General features: G+C 38.1%; 1 protein-coding gene across 2 annotated transcripts in view; it reads right to left on the reverse strand.

The window, feature by feature from the left end:
• Positions 1-447: 447 nt before the first annotated feature.
• The window catches only part of CPT1A (carnitine palmitoyltransferase 1A), a 42,586-nt gene continuing 24,887 nt past the window's right edge, over positions 448-18,146 (reverse strand). For both annotated transcript variants that reach the window (XM_081919397.1, XM_081919398.1), the window contains exons 10-19: positions 15,280-15,475; positions 14,259-14,447; positions 13,080-13,185; positions 11,999-12,115; positions 10,009-10,173; positions 8,312-8,446; positions 7,007-7,159; positions 6,024-6,128; positions 4,420-4,512; positions 448-2,731 (exon numbers count right to left, since the gene is read on the reverse strand). In XM_081919397.1, the coding sequence (XP_081775523.1) occupies positions 2,645-2,731; positions 4,420-4,512; positions 6,024-6,128; positions 7,007-7,159; positions 8,312-8,446; positions 10,009-10,173; positions 11,999-12,115; positions 13,080-13,185; positions 14,259-14,447; positions 15,280-15,475 (1,346 nt within the window). In that variant the 3' untranslated portion in view covers positions 448-2,644. The remainder of the gene's footprint in view (positions 2,732-4,419; positions 4,513-6,023; positions 6,129-7,006; positions 7,160-8,311; positions 8,447-10,008; positions 10,174-11,998; positions 12,116-13,079; positions 13,186-14,258; positions 14,448-15,279; positions 15,476-18,146) is intronic.

Below are 18,146 nucleotides of genomic sequence, written 5' to 3' on the forward strand. Positions count from 1 at the left end.
AAAATGAGTTCAGTTCCAAATATTCCAACTTTTGTGATTAAATAGCATATACACCTAAATCCATGCATTGGGAAAAGAACCGAGGGGGTGAAGTGCTTTTCACTGGGCTTTTTAAAGTCTGGAATGTACCACTTCTGAATGCAATTAGTATGCAATAGAAAGCCAGTTTTCACATTCCAATTAGAAATGGAAATAGGTTCAGTGTCTCAAAGCTTCTGGTTATACAAAAATATAAAGATAATTAATTACTCATTACTATTCATGCATATTGTTGCAGTTTTCATTATCAAAAGCCCTTTTAAAAATCAGTGTAAGATCAATACATCTAAGTAGACTTTCTAGCATATATAATCCTTGACAATTCTTTTGAAATGAATGTTCTTTGGAATTTATAAGACTATGATAGAAATGAATGTGTTCCCACATCTATGAAATAAAATCACATACTTCAGAATATTAATTTCTTTATTAAGGATAACCTATGCTTACTGTGCGTTTAAAGATTTACAACCAATGGAACATTATTTACATGCAGTTGACATTCTGAGAGGATACAAACCAAGTCTTTTTAGAAATTGTTTGGTGTCAAATAAAAAATGCATGACAGCTTAACCCTCCAAACACTTGCAATAAAAAAAGGTTGTCCTCCGCCAATTACATTCCCTTAAAGAATGCAAAAATTGCATTGATAATGCATTAACTATGATTACATTGGAAATATCTAAAACCTGAGTCAAACCTAAGTAAGCTCTTAATAAAAAAGATTATTTACCTTAAAATTAATATATTAGTCAGTGGACAATATAAAGCATATGAACAAAGCTCCAAAACACTGACTCTTAACTTGCTGCTGTACATTGATTAGACACCATGCTGCATTTTAGGATTCATTCCCACCCACCCCAAATTTTGTTTATTTACTGTAGTTAATCAAACGTAACATGTTCCACCCATTCCTGTGGGGGGCTCTGTACTCTAATATCTATTTACAGAGCATTGCCATCTGACCTTCATTTTATACCCAAGCCGACATGTTGAACAACCAAGAATATTATTAATATTCTTCATCTCAGGACAGAAGAGACCTCCTCACACCCTCAATTTGTTTTAAATGTTAAAAGTTCTGGAACATTAGGATTGAATATTAAAATCTCTGAACATGTTGCATGATCATTTTTATAGCCTATTCATATAAGCAGATGTAATTGCTGCACTAAACTCTTAGTTTTATTTAAAGATTGCCAAGAGGACTTTGCTGTTATATTTTTGTAATGTTAATATTTTTAGGCTTTTTAGTGTACTTTGTGCCAGCCATGAGCCCCCATACTATTGTCCTTGTAATTCTCATTACAAATTCTCTGGTAATGTTATTCATGATTTGCCATGCCTTCTATTTTTAAGACATTGAGTTTGGGACCACTTATTTTAACCATGACCTAAGTATACTGAAGGTTTCTCCATTATAATTTTTCATGATTGCACATAAGGCAAGAGTTGCTTAAGGCAAACGACAATGTGCCACCTAGGCTGAGACTAGCTTGCACTGTGAATTGTCCCACAAATTTTGCATCTGATGGCTAACTTGCCTGAAATATAGGGAAATGTTATGAAATGTGGCAGCTTTCACCGATATTGATCTCCCATTTGAAACAAAAAAGTTCTACTGAAACTTTTTATAAAAAACTAGCATAGAAATTACCCCTGTCTCAAAGGAAAGGGCTTTCATTAGGTTAAAACCAAAGGAAATTTCATGTTGGACCATTCAAATGCAACACCATACAGAAATGTGCTGACTTTTACCCAAATATACCTAGATAAGTTATTGTGAATTAGCAACTCTATTTCCAAGTTCAGCAGTTCTACTTTCCATATCTAGCAGACAATTTACAAGTTAATACAAAACACCCCACAGTGTAATAATGTCCTGCATTTAGAACCTTGTTTTTTGATGTACTGGAATACATGTAAAACAGGCCCATTCACAACGTAAGTGAGAATGCAGAAAAATACTAGGGCATGTATATTTTTTAAGTGTGTTCAATTGTCGCAGTTGCGGGTAGAGCAAATATTTCATCAGTGACCTATGGCAATATAAGCTTAGTTCCAAGCAACAAAACATTTTTTTCACTTAGCGCATTACATTAGATTTGCCAGAATATTATTTTACGTTCAGCTTAATGAAATGCCTTTATTTAAAATGAATGCCCGAAGTTGTCACTTACTGATTAAAAAAACCCCCAGCAGATACATTAATTGATGGTTTGCTACAGGTACTTTTCAAGTCAGGTTTTTTGTTGACATGAGATTGGAATGCACCATTTTAATCCCTTCATTTATAGAATACAGGTAGAGAGATTTTAAAGTAAGAAATGATCAAATGTACACCAAATTAGGACAGGTCTAGACATCTTAACTTGTGGCCAGTTTGCAGCTCTTCTATTAACACAGAGAATATAAAAAGTCATATCTTGGGGAGAAGAAAACTCTTCTGATCAACTGTAGTAATGGATGTTGGAACTTCTCCCAATAATACTTATTTATATAACTCTGAATGGATTGCTGCATAGCTGCCTTGTTTTCAGCCACTGATCAGAAGAGTTCTCACTGCCAACACAGGATGCTTAGTTGACTTGCTGTTAGGGAATCACTTGGTTGAATTTTTGCCAAGACTGAACAAGTTATGGATGTCACACAATGCTTGTTTGATGTTCTTTCCGAAACGATGGGAATTCTAAACAATAAACAGAGTAAGAAATCCATATTTAGTTACATGGAACTCTCATTATTATAGAGTTCATAGTGTGTACATACATAACATAGCTACAAACCAGAGAGAGTACTATGATAATTCATATTTATATTCCGGTTAGAATCTAATGTGCGCTGCTCTGATTATGGGTGGTTTCTATCACTAGAATGGGGAGGGAGGCAATTTTTAGTGATTCCTGCCCTCTCCCCCCAGCCATAGCTGTCAACTTTTCCCTTTTCTGGTGAGGAATCCTATTCGGAATAAGGGAATTTCCCTTTAAAAAAGGGAAAAGTTGGCAGCTATGCCCCCAGCAGCCTTCTGTTTATTCCAAAAATCTGCTCCAGATGCCCCCCCCAACCCTCCTGAACAGACTTGGAGGGAGTTGGGGAATTGCCAAAAATTGCCTCCCTCCCTGTTCTGCTGATGGATCCTTTCAGCAAAGTGACATCCACTGGATCCCACCATCTATGAGTTTTAAAAAACAATTTCATAGATAAATATGTAATTTCCTACTAGTGAAAAAAATGCCAGAAACTGGTTTCACCTTAACAGTAATATTGGACTATGGAGATATAATGCAATACATAGTAGGAATCATTCTTTTGTTATAAATGAGAACCTGCCGATAACAATACAAAGTCTACGGGTAAATATATCAAGTAATTCACACCATACAAACACAGGAGGGATTTATATGTGCAGGTTTTCAAGTGAATGATTTACTTCTCTTGATACATATTTGGGGAGGGGAAGGAGGGGGAGATATTAACTGTTTGCTATTACTTCTTTGCTGTATTTGGTTCTTTGCTCAGAGCTTGATCCACAAGGCGGTGTACCAGTTAACACACACAATTTTCATTCACTATCTCTAAAACACCACAGGAGCTTAGAATAATTTTTGTTGCTCCTTAGACAGAAGTCTCATTGTTAAGTGGTCAAGAACAAATAAGATTAAAATGTTTCTTGTATCTGATTCTTTTCTTTGTTTGCAACATACTGTGACTAGGTTGCACAGTTTGATTTAGGCTTCTCTAAAAGTAACTAAGCATATGAAGCATTATAATCTATGCAGAAGTTCTAGTAAACATAACTGATTACAGTTAGTAGCAGCATCCATTCTGCACCAGGATAGCTGGGACAAGCTAACAACATGGTTGAGCAAGAAACTGTGCAAATAAGGAGACAGGTCAAGGACATTTTGGATAATGTGAGGTTATATGAACAAAGGAAAAATATTTGTAATAGCACTGATTAGATCAATCTGGACAATAGTTTGGAGAGATGGAACAACTGTCATGGTACTTGAGCCTGTGACATACTCCAGGATCTTCTAACCTGAGACATTCTGTCTCCTAAGACAGACCAATATAACATCACATAGGACAGCATATTGTACAATACTGCTTGGACTATGAATGATGACTGCTCAATTCAAGCAAAATATTTGCATATTTATCGGGAACAGAAAACCATAGTATCCATAACAGATATAGTCTAGAAAACATGTAGCTTATATTTTGAAAAATCTGTTGGGTTATTTTTTTTTTTAACTTTTAGACTCAATCTTCTGCCAGACAAATATTTTAAAATATCCCAAACACGAGTTTCTCTAACAGAACACTAGGCCTATTAAACGAGTGTACAGAATGCTCTGGACTTCAGACACTTACTGTTTCAGGGCAAGAAAATTTGCTGGATACATGGAAATTGATAAGATTATCACCCACAATTATATATGAGACACCATAACCATCATCAGCAACCTGTGGAAGAAGCATTTGGAGTGTGTTAATATACATTAATGTAAAAGCTTCTAATGATTTCTTTTAAAATCCTCTTAAGAAATGGCCCATAGAAGAATAGACTTTGTTCAGATGTAATGATCAACTATGATTTATTGTTACAGGAATGAGCCTAGATGAGCCTTAGACTTGCATGCTCTCCCCTCCTCCCTTGTGGCACAGCCACAAACAGATCTGAAGCTTTCCCTTCTGTGTCCAATTAACCACAGTTTAGCATGTTATGTGCACCATAAATAGTGGTTAATATGAACCACGGTTTTATTAAGTGTTTTATTTATTTATTTATTTGCCTCTATATTGACCAACATCTGAAGATCATAAGAGTAGTTTACAATATAAAAACACAAAAATACATACCACAGTAACAAACACAATCCCCTTCCTGCCCAGTTTAAAAGGCCACAGATGGTTTAATTAGCCAAAGGCCTAGGAGAAGAGGAATGTTTTTGTTTGGTGCCTAAAGATATGCAACAAAGGCACCAGGTGAGCCTCCCTGGGGAGAGCATACCACAAGCACGGAGCCACCACAGAAAAGCCCTGAATGTATGTTTTACATACATTCTCAGAAATTTCTGTTAATACAGTGGTACCTCGGGTTAAGTACTTAATTCGTTCTGGAGGTCCATTCTTAACCTGAAACCGTTCTTAACACCACTTTAGCTAATGGGGCCTCCCGCTGCCGCTGCACCGCTGGAGCACAATTTCTGTTATCCTGAAGCAAAGTTCTTAACCCGAGGTACAGTGGTGCCCTGCAAGATGAATGCCTCGCAAGACGGAAAACCCGCTAGAAGAAAGGGTTTTCCGTTTTGGAGGTGCTTCGCAAAACGAATTTCCTATGGGCTTGCTTTGCAAGACGAAAATGTCTTGCAAGTTCCTGCGGGGGTTTTTTCCTCCCCCCCCCTTTTTCCCAAGCCGCTAAGCCGCTAAACAGCTGATCTGCTAAGCCGCTTATCAGCTGATCCGCTAAGCCGCTAATAGCGCTAATCCGCTAAGCGGCTTGCTTCGCAAGACGAAAAAACCACAAGACGAAGAGACTCGCGGAACGGATTATTTTCGTCTTGCGAGGCACCACTGTACTATTTCTGGGTTAGTGGAGTCTGTAACCTGAAGCGTCTGTAACCTGAGGTACCACTATACAATTACTGGGCTGTGGGGGCACTTGGTTTAATAGAATGACAATTTACCTAAGACCATACAGTAAGTTCATAAGCTAAAATTGAAACTGCAGACTCCGCGGCTAACAGTTCATTTGCTTTGCCATTACACTAGCTCTTTTCCTCATAGAGATGAGAGCTCAAGGTTTACAACGTCATGGTCCTATGACTTGCTGTGTCAGCTCACGGAATGCTTGCCATGCCAGTTTGAGGATAATATGTTACACTGAAAGTATTTTTGCTATACCAGGCAGGTATAACTGGCAGAAGTGTACTTAGGGCAATGGTGCTCTTAAAGGCAGATACCATTCAACTTACAGGTCCAAAGCCTCCACCGCTGGATTCCATTTCAGGGTTCTTATTCAGATCAATATGCTGTTGGGGTGTCTGACTGGTTGAAAGTCTCCAGGGTTCTGCCAAAACCTGAGAAAATAAGCAGAACAGCACAGTTAGCAAGGGGTGTAGTTCTACCAAACAACCCATTCCTCCTTCTGCAAATATTTTCTTCTTTTGAAGCACTGGGTCTGCAGTTTCCTAATGGAAGCATGTCAGCAAGCAATTGTACTGTCACAATATTCCAATGTGCACCAGAATGAATGGAGATCATTAATTTTATTACTGTATATGCCACTTTCATGCCAAAATGTCTTCTGATTACACATCAGTGTGACTGGTAGATTATAGGACATGTCAATGCTCTTTGACAAAGAAGCGTGTTTTAGATTTTCACATGATGTGAGAATACTGCTCATTAAACTATGCTGTGCTCCAGCAAGAATGTAACTCTGCCACTGAACATGAGCATTCGTGAAAATGGTGCTTTGTGGAATATATTGAATACAGCAAGGTTGATGCGCATGTGTGTATGAATCATTGCACCATCAGATATTCCTGTTCCCAACTAGCAACACTAAGATAGACTTAGGGTACAACAGCTCACGGAGCTCTCTCAATATTGGATAGATTTGTAATCCTTGTTTGGAATTTTTTTAAAAGCATTTAGGAAGCTGCTTTATATTGAGTTAAACTATTTGTCCATATGGCCTACTGCTGTCTTTTCTTTTAAATGTTTATGAAAATTTTATTTATTTATTTATTTATTTATTTATTTATTTATCATATAATTATGAAATGTAAATCAGTTGTTTTAAATTAGGCTTAAATTACATTTTTTTAAGATACAAAACTAGTTTCCTTCCATGCTTCAAAATGCCCAGAAACATGGCATCGCTTTGTATGTCAACCAAAAAATAGAGTTCCCACTTCTTATGTGATCAGTAGCACATTATATCACTACTCACCTCCTTAAGGAAAGGAGATTCAACAGCGAGGTATTTGGACACCACATAAAGGCAGAAAAGGTGGCGATCAATGCCGGAACCAGTCATGGCAAGGCGATACAAGTGCTGATGATTATCAGCAGCAGCCTTGAACAGAGCACGCTTCTTTTCAATCTGAGGATTAAGGGAGGAGAAATTCAAAATGTTCATTTTAAAATAGCATTAGAGTAACCTGAAAGCCTAGAAAAAGGCAGAACATTATGGGCACATGCAGAGCTCTCTTTTAGCTTTCTCCGCCTTCAGCATCCTGCTGCTACAGTTTCCTATCACATTGCAAATGCTTTTTTAAAATTCCAGGGATGTTTTGGTAACCCTGTTGAAATTCCTAATAAAGGGTAGTAGTAGGGGCCAGGGAGTAGGGAATCATGGAAGGGTACAGTTGTACATATACAGATATCTATGTACTTCTGTGGATTGCAGAGTCAACTAGCAAAATTCAAATGAATGGTATGTTAACTTAATACATTAATGGATCTCTTCATAAATTAATGGATCCTTTCATATTTCAGAGTAAAAGTCTGAAAAAATGTCCACATCAGTCAGTGTGACTGTGATATTTCAAGACAGTCTCTCAAACTTTGGATTGGTTTGGAGAATATAGACAGTTCTTATATAAAATTAGGGTACTTGTGTACCGGTATATTGGACACAGACCAATTCAAAATAGTTCAGCTATTATAGGGTTCCCTCATGCCCTACATCATCTCTGGGAAGGTTGGGAGAACTCTCCAGAACAGCTTATGGGGAGAGGGGAAGCAGAAATACTTGCACTGACAGAGCAACTGTATTGGCATGACGTTGAATTCCAATTGAGTCCTAATATAGAAACATGTTTTTTCCAATTTTCTCAGCTAGAGCGTTTCATCACTGACCACCAGATGGTGCAAATCAAAAATGTTGGTTTTCCCATCCTTGATTTCACACAGTTATAGTAGCTTACAAATGTCTATTTTAAGATGCTTTATTTCAGAAAGGAAAAAACACACACAGCATAAGATAGCATGCTTATAATATTTAATATGCTCTATCTAAAAGTGGTGAGGTATATTTCAGATAAAGGTAAAAGTTGGATTTTGCTGCAGCAGAATTTATTATTTTCTTGTATTCCTTACAGTTTCTCCTAACAAGGGCTCCATATGGCCTGATGGCGCCATTTTAACTGCTATGCTGGAGAAGAAAGCAGCAATATTTGTTTCCCAAGAAGCTGCATGCAACTGTACATAGAAATAAAAGCAAAGCTATAACTGATTGCTACATTAAACTCACACTTTCAGTTGGATCATCCATAGCTCGCACAAATTTGCATGACTGGACAGTACATGAACGAACTGTTTCTGTTCTGCCTTCTCTGAATAGGCGGGTCATTGATGCTTCATATGTTAAGCAGAATTTCCCCATGTCCTAAAAATAATTCAGAGAGCGATTTAGATGCAAGCAGCAAGTTCAAGCCCTGAGAAACTCTGGGTACATGTGACATATGCTGAATTAACATAAAGAGTCCAGAACCTAAAAATTATGCACCAAATAAATGACAAGGACTCTTTTATAGTGTTGATGGAAATTCTATTTCTGATGGAAATATTATTTCCCTCAATGTGTTCTGTGTTCTCAGTGATCTCTGTTAGAAGACTGGCAAGTGACACATTAGCTGAATGAGTACCTGCTGAAAAGTATGTGTGCATTGTGTATGTGTCCATCTCTCATACATGCACACCAGCTTCATGGATGTGTGCAGAAAAATATATGGGGCATGTATGTGTATGAGCACATATCCCACATATTGGTGAGATGCTATTATGCACCCAATAAGCAATACCTTGCATCACTCATGTCAGTGTGATATTCTACATGGCTGCATGGAACCAGTTTTCATAAACAGAGAAAGAACATGCATGTGTATGTAGGAAGACTTTCAGCACCATATTATGTTTCCTATTGAGACAAGGTATATCCAGTAGGGCTTAGTTTACTAAGGAGTATACTGTCAGCCCTCTAAACTGGAGTTCCCTAGCTTCTTAGCTTTTCTTCATTAGGAAAAGCCATTACTACTCGGATGTTTGTCTACTGAGAAGTAAGTCCTATTGAGTTCAACGGGGCTTGCTTCAAGGTAAATCTGCACTGGATTGTCCCTGCAGTTGTGTTTTTCTGCATTCTTTCCAGATCTGCCATGTGCTTTTTGAGAACTGAATTCCATGTTAAGGATCTTCAAGGAGGAACTCTCTCAAAAACATTTTGAAAACCAAGGTATGCAATGCTGATTAGATCACTCACGTAAACATGCTTCTTCAAACCTATGATTCATTGAGAGCTATATGAGTAAGACTTAGCTTTTTTGAGAAAGCATAAGCATGGATTTGACAAAGACATAGGTTATTAATAATTCTGCAAGGAATGTGAGTTACAAAATTATTCTAGGGATCCAGAAGTCTCTACTGTAGGAAACTGATATTTCCATACTAGCTTTCCCACACAGAATTAGCCATCCTTTGTTAACTACCTTTTAATGGAGCAGTCTGGTGATGTTAATGTCAAAGCATTGCATTTGTATTTTGTATTGCAAAGTATTTTCTGTGATGTCATGTTTCTGAGACCTTATTTGTGGCTTTTTAAATACGGTACAATGCAACAGCAGTCCCAGCCTGTCCAGTGTAGGCAGGTGAAGCACCATGAATGTGTTTCAGAAAAAGATTGCTGTTTGCAGATTCAGCCCATTTTATTTCTTGCTTTTTGATACTGCTCGCAGATAAGCGATGAACTGCTCCTTAAGTTACTGTTCCTGGGGAAGAAGACAGTCGCAGCACTTTAATTACTAGTTTCCTTGCATTATTATTTTCTCATTTATAATGCATTCTTTCATTAAAGAGAAATGAAAGGAAACCATTATTTAAAGTGCACACAAACACACAGATAGATATTTCTTTTATAAAGTATCTCATACAGAACACCATGCTGAAGATACTTACTCGGTAATGAGCAAGCTGCAGGGCAAGTTGCACAAATGCATCAGGGCTAGTCTTTGTTTTCTTCATCAATCCTTTCCCAAATGTGTCAAAAGGAAAAGAATGGAAATCCACATCCTCTGCTAGAGGCCTTGCCACGGCCAGGGACCTCTCAATCACTTCTTGGCACTAAACAGTAGCAAGTGTTACATCACAAAAATAGTTCCGCGCATTTTATATTTTCATTTTTATCATTAATTACCCACCCTTCACCCTGAGGTCCCAGGGCAGGTTAAAACACAGCATTAAAAACAGTTTAAGAAGATGAAAATTACAGATTTTTGTTTAGCAATTTAATTTTGCTTTGGAGCTTAGTTTCAAAGGTAACAGTTTCTTGCAGTTCACACAAATGGAAATTTGCCGTGAATCTAGTAAAAATTCTAGCATGGAAAGATTTATTAATTCTCTATTTTTCTGAATATAAAACAAGCAACACTTAAAAGAAATGTTTCTAGTCACCTGCCCCTCACTCCTAACCCCATTCTATTTACCAGTGCTGGACAGTTCCATTAGTTTGTTGTACAAAAAGATAACCAAAAATAAAAAAGCAAATGCATTAAAAATATATTTTATATGAATTCTGAAAAATGTTATGAGCGGACAAACAAATTGTACTACTTAAAAAGTACAATTTTGAAAAAATGTTACTGAGTTATGCCAACAATGTTGTCAAACACAGTTTAAATAAAGTGATGAAGTTACAGAAATAAGAGTACAGTGGTACCTCTGGTTGAGAACGGGATCCGTTCCAGAGGCCCGCTTGCAACATGAAAAGAGTGCAACCCGCAGGTATGACTGTAGAGCCTTTCTAATAAGCCACTGAAGGTCAGCATTTGGAATTGGGAAATATTAGCACTAGCCAAGCTAGTTCAGTATATCCAGAACTGCTTATGCAATTTAGACACATTCACATACATATTAAGTGTGAAGTGAAACCCAATGAGGCATAGGAATTCAGGCCTATGGCAAGTGCATGTAAAGACCTGCTGGATGAGGCCCGTGGCCCATCTAATCCAGCATCCTGTTCCCAGAGTAGACAACCAGGTCCCTGTGAGAAGCATGAAAGCAGGAGTGTATTTTGGAACGATCTAAATTTAACATTCCAATAATGAGGACAATGGGCAGGAAGCGGAATGGCATGAGATCTTTGCCCAGGCAACTGTGGGAAGATCTGTGCCTCTTTAATGATGTAGAAGAATTTGCACAAGAAAACTTGGGCATGTAAAAAAAACCAACAACCTTCAAAGTGCTGGTTATGACCTATAAATGCCTAATACAGCTTGGCTCCAGGCTTTCTGAAGGACAGCATCTCTATGTGCCTGCCCAGATTCTGGGATCATCAAGGGAGGCCTTTCTCTTGGTCCCACCACCCTCACAGGCACATTTGGCAAGGGCCTTCTTGGTGGCTGCTCCTGAATTGTGCAACTCCATTCCACAGGAGGCTAGGCTGTCCCTCTCTCTGCTTTCCTATTTTTGATGAGACAGGTCACTGGCCACTAACTGGTCAATGTTGCGGCATGGTCTTCTAATGGTGGGTGTTGTATATTTTCTTCTTTTGCTTTTAACTGGTTTTTAAATGGGTTTCTTTTGATTCAGTGCTTTTTGAATATGGCAACTTGTTTCATTAGTTTTTTTTATATATATATTTAGAACTGATAGGTGTGTTTTTTAGCTGAATCGTGTGTTTTTTTAATTCATGTTGTAAGTTGCCTGCACTGGGAGAAAGGCAGGATATTAATTAATTCAATAATTTCTGTGATTTGCATTTGAAAACAGATTAAAAAATAACAACAATTATAATGTGCAACACTAGCAGATCTCATGAAAATACATCTCCTTGTTAATTTAAGTCCTAGCCAGACAATAGCTATCTTTACTGAAAAATGGACAGATGAGCACTTCAATCAGCAGGATGAAAGTTGCAATATTGATCTAGAAGTGGCTTTGCACTTACTTCTTCAGGGATTTCCCACTGCAGTCTGGTAGGCATAGGAATGCCTAAAATAGCTTCTCCTTTGCAATGGCCATCTTCGGTGTAGCCCAGCTCAAGACAGTCGGAGGACATCACATTCTGGGAATGAGTTCGGGGTTGGAAGAGGGAAGCAAGGAAAGCACATCATTACATACACCATAAATATACTGGTGTAGAACATGAAACGTGCTTAAATCACTATAGAAAACCTCTGATATTAAAAAAAGGGATCTAGAGGGGAAAAGAGGATCAGCACCCTTGTTATTGCTACTATTTTACAAAACTTATTGTACCTTGAGTTGTTTAAAATTGCCAACCTTGCCTTTCAGCATTTGATACTTATCTGCATTTAAGTGCACTTAAATCTCTTCTGATTGTTACTAGGATAATTTTGGGGGTGAGTATATGTGCATGTTAAAGGTGACTACCCCAGAAACTGTGGAATGGAAGCAAACACTGGTCGAGAGAACTCCCGATTCACCATTCAAGCAGGTCCAAAGGTTTGCTTTAAAGGCAGAAATGTATCAGTCTGTGCTGGAACATGGGAACAGGCTTAGAAAGGCTTTAGTCAAGTTGAAACCATGCACCGGGCTGAAGAAGATACAAGGTTTATTAGTAGCTCTGAGTGACCTCCTTGAGGCGCCGGACACACTGATAAGGCTTAGGATCACGTCAATGCCTAAAACAATGGAAAACTGTTTCTATGTTTACCCTGTGGCCTATCATTTGCCAATACAGAACGAGATTTTAGTTGTGAGCTTGGGGGGGGGAGGCAGAAATAAAGGAATCTGAGCAACAAAATGTTTCACAGACATTAGGGAACAGAGATAAGTGGTATTTTCTTCTTTTGACTTCATCTAAGCTTCGTCTTAGTTCTACAGAAGCAGGCTTTTCTAATGTATTTTTGTGCTGTAACTTTTCTCTTCTCTGGAACACAGAGAAGAAAAGCGCTTTTAGAGTCCATGCCCGCTGCTTGCAATAATGTTACACTGAGCAAAGCTTTTTAAGTACTGTACCAAGTTTAATTTTGGTTTGCCTCCACTTTGAATATTCACACACTCACCTCCCAAAGATGGCCAACAATAGGAGCATCTGCCCAAGAATGTTCCGTATTCAGGCCCATTTTAGCATTCTTAAACACTACAAGAGTGAATGACTTGTCAAACCACCTATGAGAGAAAGGAAGTTCCCGCAACATTGTGTTACTGAAAGCAATACCTTTGCAAATAAAGACTTGCTATTCACCTAAAAAGAAAAGTTAGATTTACCATACATTTATAGCAGCAACTTCAAAGTGAAATGAGTAACGAACACAAGGTTGATCAGTATGAAATAAGAACATGTGAAACTTAACATACATGATATGAAAGCCAAGTAGGCTCTGGGCAGCTGAAATGCGCAGCTGCATCACATATTACAAAAAATAAAAAGCAGGTAAGATTAGTTAACATAGCAAAATAGTTTGTTTTATCCAAGTTTTACAACAGGCAAATCTACAACACAGTCATTCCCTCTTCCCAGGAAGTGTATTCTGCAGTGGAAGGGGCTAGGGAATTCTTAGTACCCTCACCAAGAAGGTACAATCCCTGGCAATCTCTGAGAGAAACTATGTAGTTATATGTATGAAACACGTATTTGTAAATAAATATCCAGGGGCACTTCACTATAGGTTAAAAATGTGACATTCATCAAATGTTTAAAAAAGAAAATCCAGAGCTAAGAAAAATATCACAAACACATCTCATCTAAAAAAAAAAGAGTGAGAAAAGAAAAGAATTATTTAAAGAATTATTTAAATATTTTAATGGTCCTTAAGTAAAACTATATTAAAGCAAGTTATGCCTTTCATACGAATGGCACTGAACAAAAGAACTGTTTTGTTTGTGCCATTTTGATTCTCAGTGTAAGAGAAGCCCACAACTTATGTGAGGGTTATGTTCCGGCGATTGCACCGAAAGCCAAAACCATGTACATTCAAAGCACATTGGGTTCAATGGCGAGTGGGATTGCTAATGTCATTTCCTCCGGAACCCCACCCACTTTCCACCCCCATTCATTCATTCATTCATTTAGTCCGGTACGTAAAGCTGAATGTGCACAAGTTAAATGTGTGTAAGCTGTGGGCTTACTGTATCAAAGTTCCAGGATAAAATATAAAACTACCACTATGTATGAACAGGGCAAGCGGGACACATATATTAAAAAGCGAAAGATCATGTCTGCTTCCCACACCCCAAAATACCTGTCATAGCATTTGCCATGTAGAAGTGCCTTTGCATAGGTATCCATTGATGTCACTGGATCCTCTTCCCTGTAACCCTGAGCAGTGTCATCCAAAGTCACAAAGAAAGCTGCCTTTTCAACAGCATCCAAAGACTGCTTGTTCTTTCCGCGGGCAAAATATGTCTGGCGAGCCTTAGCCCAAGGTACTCTGCCAGAAAAATATAAACAGAAACATTATGCCAAGTCAGTGAATGCAACTAACCTTACAACCACCCTCTTTTAAATCAGATTTAAAGTAGTACAGGGGAAAAAGAAGAATCAACAAACTCTGAAGGTGAAAAATGCAATTTCCACAGATAGTGAAGTCTAAAATGGAAGATGCACACAAGCTCTCTCAGGTTTATGTGAATACACTATTCAATGGCTTAAAATATGATAGTGTCTTTGGGCAGGTTCAGATGACACAGAATGCTATCTGAACACAAAGATCCCATGCTCAATGTGGAATCTCCCTATCCATGCATTACAAGTCCGAGATCCACAGATGGCAAGTACTAGGTCCTCAAAACGTTGCAAAATTGTCCAAACCACTGAACACACTGTATACTTGCCCGCCCAAGAAATATCACTGGGTGTACCCAGCAAATTCTACAGTGCAACTATTAATAAATTGTTTGTAACCCTCCTCAGCTTGAGAAGCCCAGATACACTGTGCTAAGATCAGTCAGTCCATCTTACAATAGTAGAAACACAAAAGCACTTGAAGACTTTATGGAACAGACTACTGTATACAGAATAATAACAGGGATAGTCAGCAAACATTTAGGCAGCTATAGACGAGCATGAGTTTGACCAAACTGCGGGAGGCAGTGGAAGACAGGAGTGTCTGGCGTGCTCTGGTCCATGGGGTCACGAAGAGTCAGACACGACTAAATAGCAACAACAACAATAACAAGCAGAAAGACTCTTAAAGCTGAAAGTAGCCCCAAATTGTTTTCCAGTTTTGAGAAATGATTGGCAATTGTTTTGGGGTGTCATACCTGTCTCCTGCCGTAAGAGCAGCTAACTTCTCTTCCCCTGGCTGGGGCTCTGATTTGTCATCTAGAATCCACTGCATCTGCTGTTCAATCTCCCGGGGTTTCAGCGGTCTGCCATCATAGTACAGCCATACTTTGTAATAGCATCCCTTATGGTACACAACAATGTGCTTGCTGTCTTTTATATGCTGGATAGTGTCTAGAATTGCAACCCAAAGTTTGGAAATGAGCAAAGATTTCCGTAATGTTTAAACTTAACATCTATGGAGTGCTCAGCTCCAAACTGCATACATTATTATTTCACATCCATTTGCTTGGTCTGAAATTGGTTTACGGAGTTAGGATGTCATCCAATGATGTAGCCTCATTCGCAGAAGGACTTCTGTTGTGCAATGGCACTTCGCCTCCCAATGCTCCCCATGTGCTCACCCCAAAATCTGCTCCAGAAGACTGGGGAACAGAACAGATTTGGGGAAAACATGAAGGGAGAGGGAGAAGCTCCACTGCAAAAGCATAAGCCCTTGTGCAAATGGGATGACTTCATTGGATGCAACCCATAGACTTACAGCTATACACTATTTGTTCATGAATGATGATATTCATGAAGAAGACGTCCAATATTGAAACAAGCACTGTGCTGTACCAAGTTGTCATTCTAAACTCTGCAATCTCCTATATGCACAGGCAGCTTTCTTTTGCATACTTCATAGTATCCAACAAACTATTCTGGAACCTCGGCAGCTGAATGGAGTTAGGTGCAGCACTGCATTCCAGTCAAGCACCGATCAAGACACTTGGACAGCTGAGTAGACTGTACTATGGACATTCTGACAATGAAAACATATATATTCAGAAACACATGTATCTATACTTTTACTCAAAGCTGTATCTGTATTCCTGCTTGCTATTCCCCAATAATAGTAGTAATGATTCCAACAATCACTGGTTAAGGAGAGTCCTCTCGTGTGACTTTGCCACTCATTTTTCTTTCTTTTTACATGGAAAGTAAACGGAAGTGACCACATGGGGAAATTGTTCCCCATATCAAAGCCAGTAACTAGTTTTCTGTCTGAAGTTTTCAAGTGTTCTCTAGCAAACCTTGATATGGAGCATGGTAGTATGTCCAACTATGACTGGAGGTAAAACTACATATCCTAATATAATTTAACATTCTATGGGCTGTATTCAACTAACTCACTGTTCTAGCGTCAATGGCATTTCCCTCCCACAGGGGGATGAAACCTATCTCCTTAGTGGTATACTGAATGCAAGCCTATGGTTTTTTTACAGTTAAGGAATGTAAATGCAAGAAAATTCAAGCTATGGGGGAAAAAAGAGATGCAGATATCAAACCTTCAACCAGGATGCAGTATAGTAACCGGAAAATTAACTATCACACAGAAAAAGCACTCAAAATAATACACTCAAAGTAATACACTCAAAATAAAGCCAGAAAATTGCGATTCATTGTCAAATTTTGATCACTATTTGTCATTACCAAAAGAACAGCATGCTTAGCAATGATTTAAGATAAATGAGTAATGAAATTAGAAATATTACCAAGAACATTAGTAGTGATTTTAGGTAACTGAGAGCATATTCGAAAAAAGTTTGCTTATTTTCTGTGATTCTATTATTTTAAAACGGGGCAAAATGTTGGGCTTATTACCAGTTGAATTAATAACTGCATTATGAAGTGTTTCATGGCACTTTTGCAAGGTCCAGTTCAAGGAAGTATATGAACCATCTGAGTCTGTTTCTATGCACAAGCTGCATTTTTCTCAACTAAATTATTTCACATTAGGAGACATTACATTTATCCTAAGGCAGATCCAGTTTCTTATTAACATTAGAAAATTAATACACCTTTACCTACTTTTCTTACTCTGGTTTGACAGGCTACCTCCCACCTTTGCCCTATTTGAGATAAACTGTGCAGATGAAGAGATCTGAAATAATATTTCCAGAAAATAAAGGGGAGCCTTGATATGAATGTCTATGAAAGGGGTGGGAAAGAGGAGATGCTCACATTATTTTCTTCCCATTGTAATGAGGCTCAGCTAAAAGATCTCGCCACATGCAAAGCAAAGAAGAAAGAAGGATCAACAGAAACAAAAGCAGAGTAATTCTAATGGTGAAATATTCTCAGAACCATTAGAATTACTCTGCTGTTGATCCTCTGCTGTTGATCTGTTGATCCTTCTTTCTTCTTTGCTTTGTGATCCTTATTCCCTTATTGTGACCCAGCATGTGCAGCACTGCGGGGAAATGGAACCAATCTCTCAGCATCACGAACTATTTTGTTCTTGACCAACACAATTTTATCAGTAGAAAACAAGTTCATTAGAGAAATATTTTAAGAATGCATTCCCTGTTTGGGGTGACTTCACATAATGACCCTTCACCCCATTCCTGCAAGCCAATTTTAACATGCTATGTGAAAGGTATTCATCGGCTTCATGAAAATCTGCTCTCTTAAATCTATGGGGAGAGGTGTTAGTCCACCTTTCACAAAAATGGAGCATAGAGTTCCAAGGCTTTCTCTGTGGTAGTAGCTACACTCTGGGGTGTATTTTGATCAGAAGCTCACCTAGCCACTTCTCTCATTGTTTGGTGGCTGGTTAAAATCTGACTCTTTAAGAGAGCTTTTTAGTCACAGGTTTCTTGAATTGATATTATGCTAATATATTTAGGACCAGATTTTCAAAAATACATTTGTGAGGTTTTTATTGATTTTTAAGAAGTATTTTTATATCATCATTTTTATCATGATTTATGAAGTACAGTACACCACTTTGAATTTAGTTTTGGCAACACAGAAGAGGCGTACAAATGTGATATACAAACCAAAAAATACATTTATATGATTC

This window comes from Podarcis melisellensis (genome assembly GCF_964234715.1).
Source record: "Podarcis melisellensis genome assembly, chromosome: 1".
NCBI lineage: Eukaryota > Metazoa > Chordata > Lepidosauria > Squamata > Lacertidae > Podarcis > Podarcis melisellensis.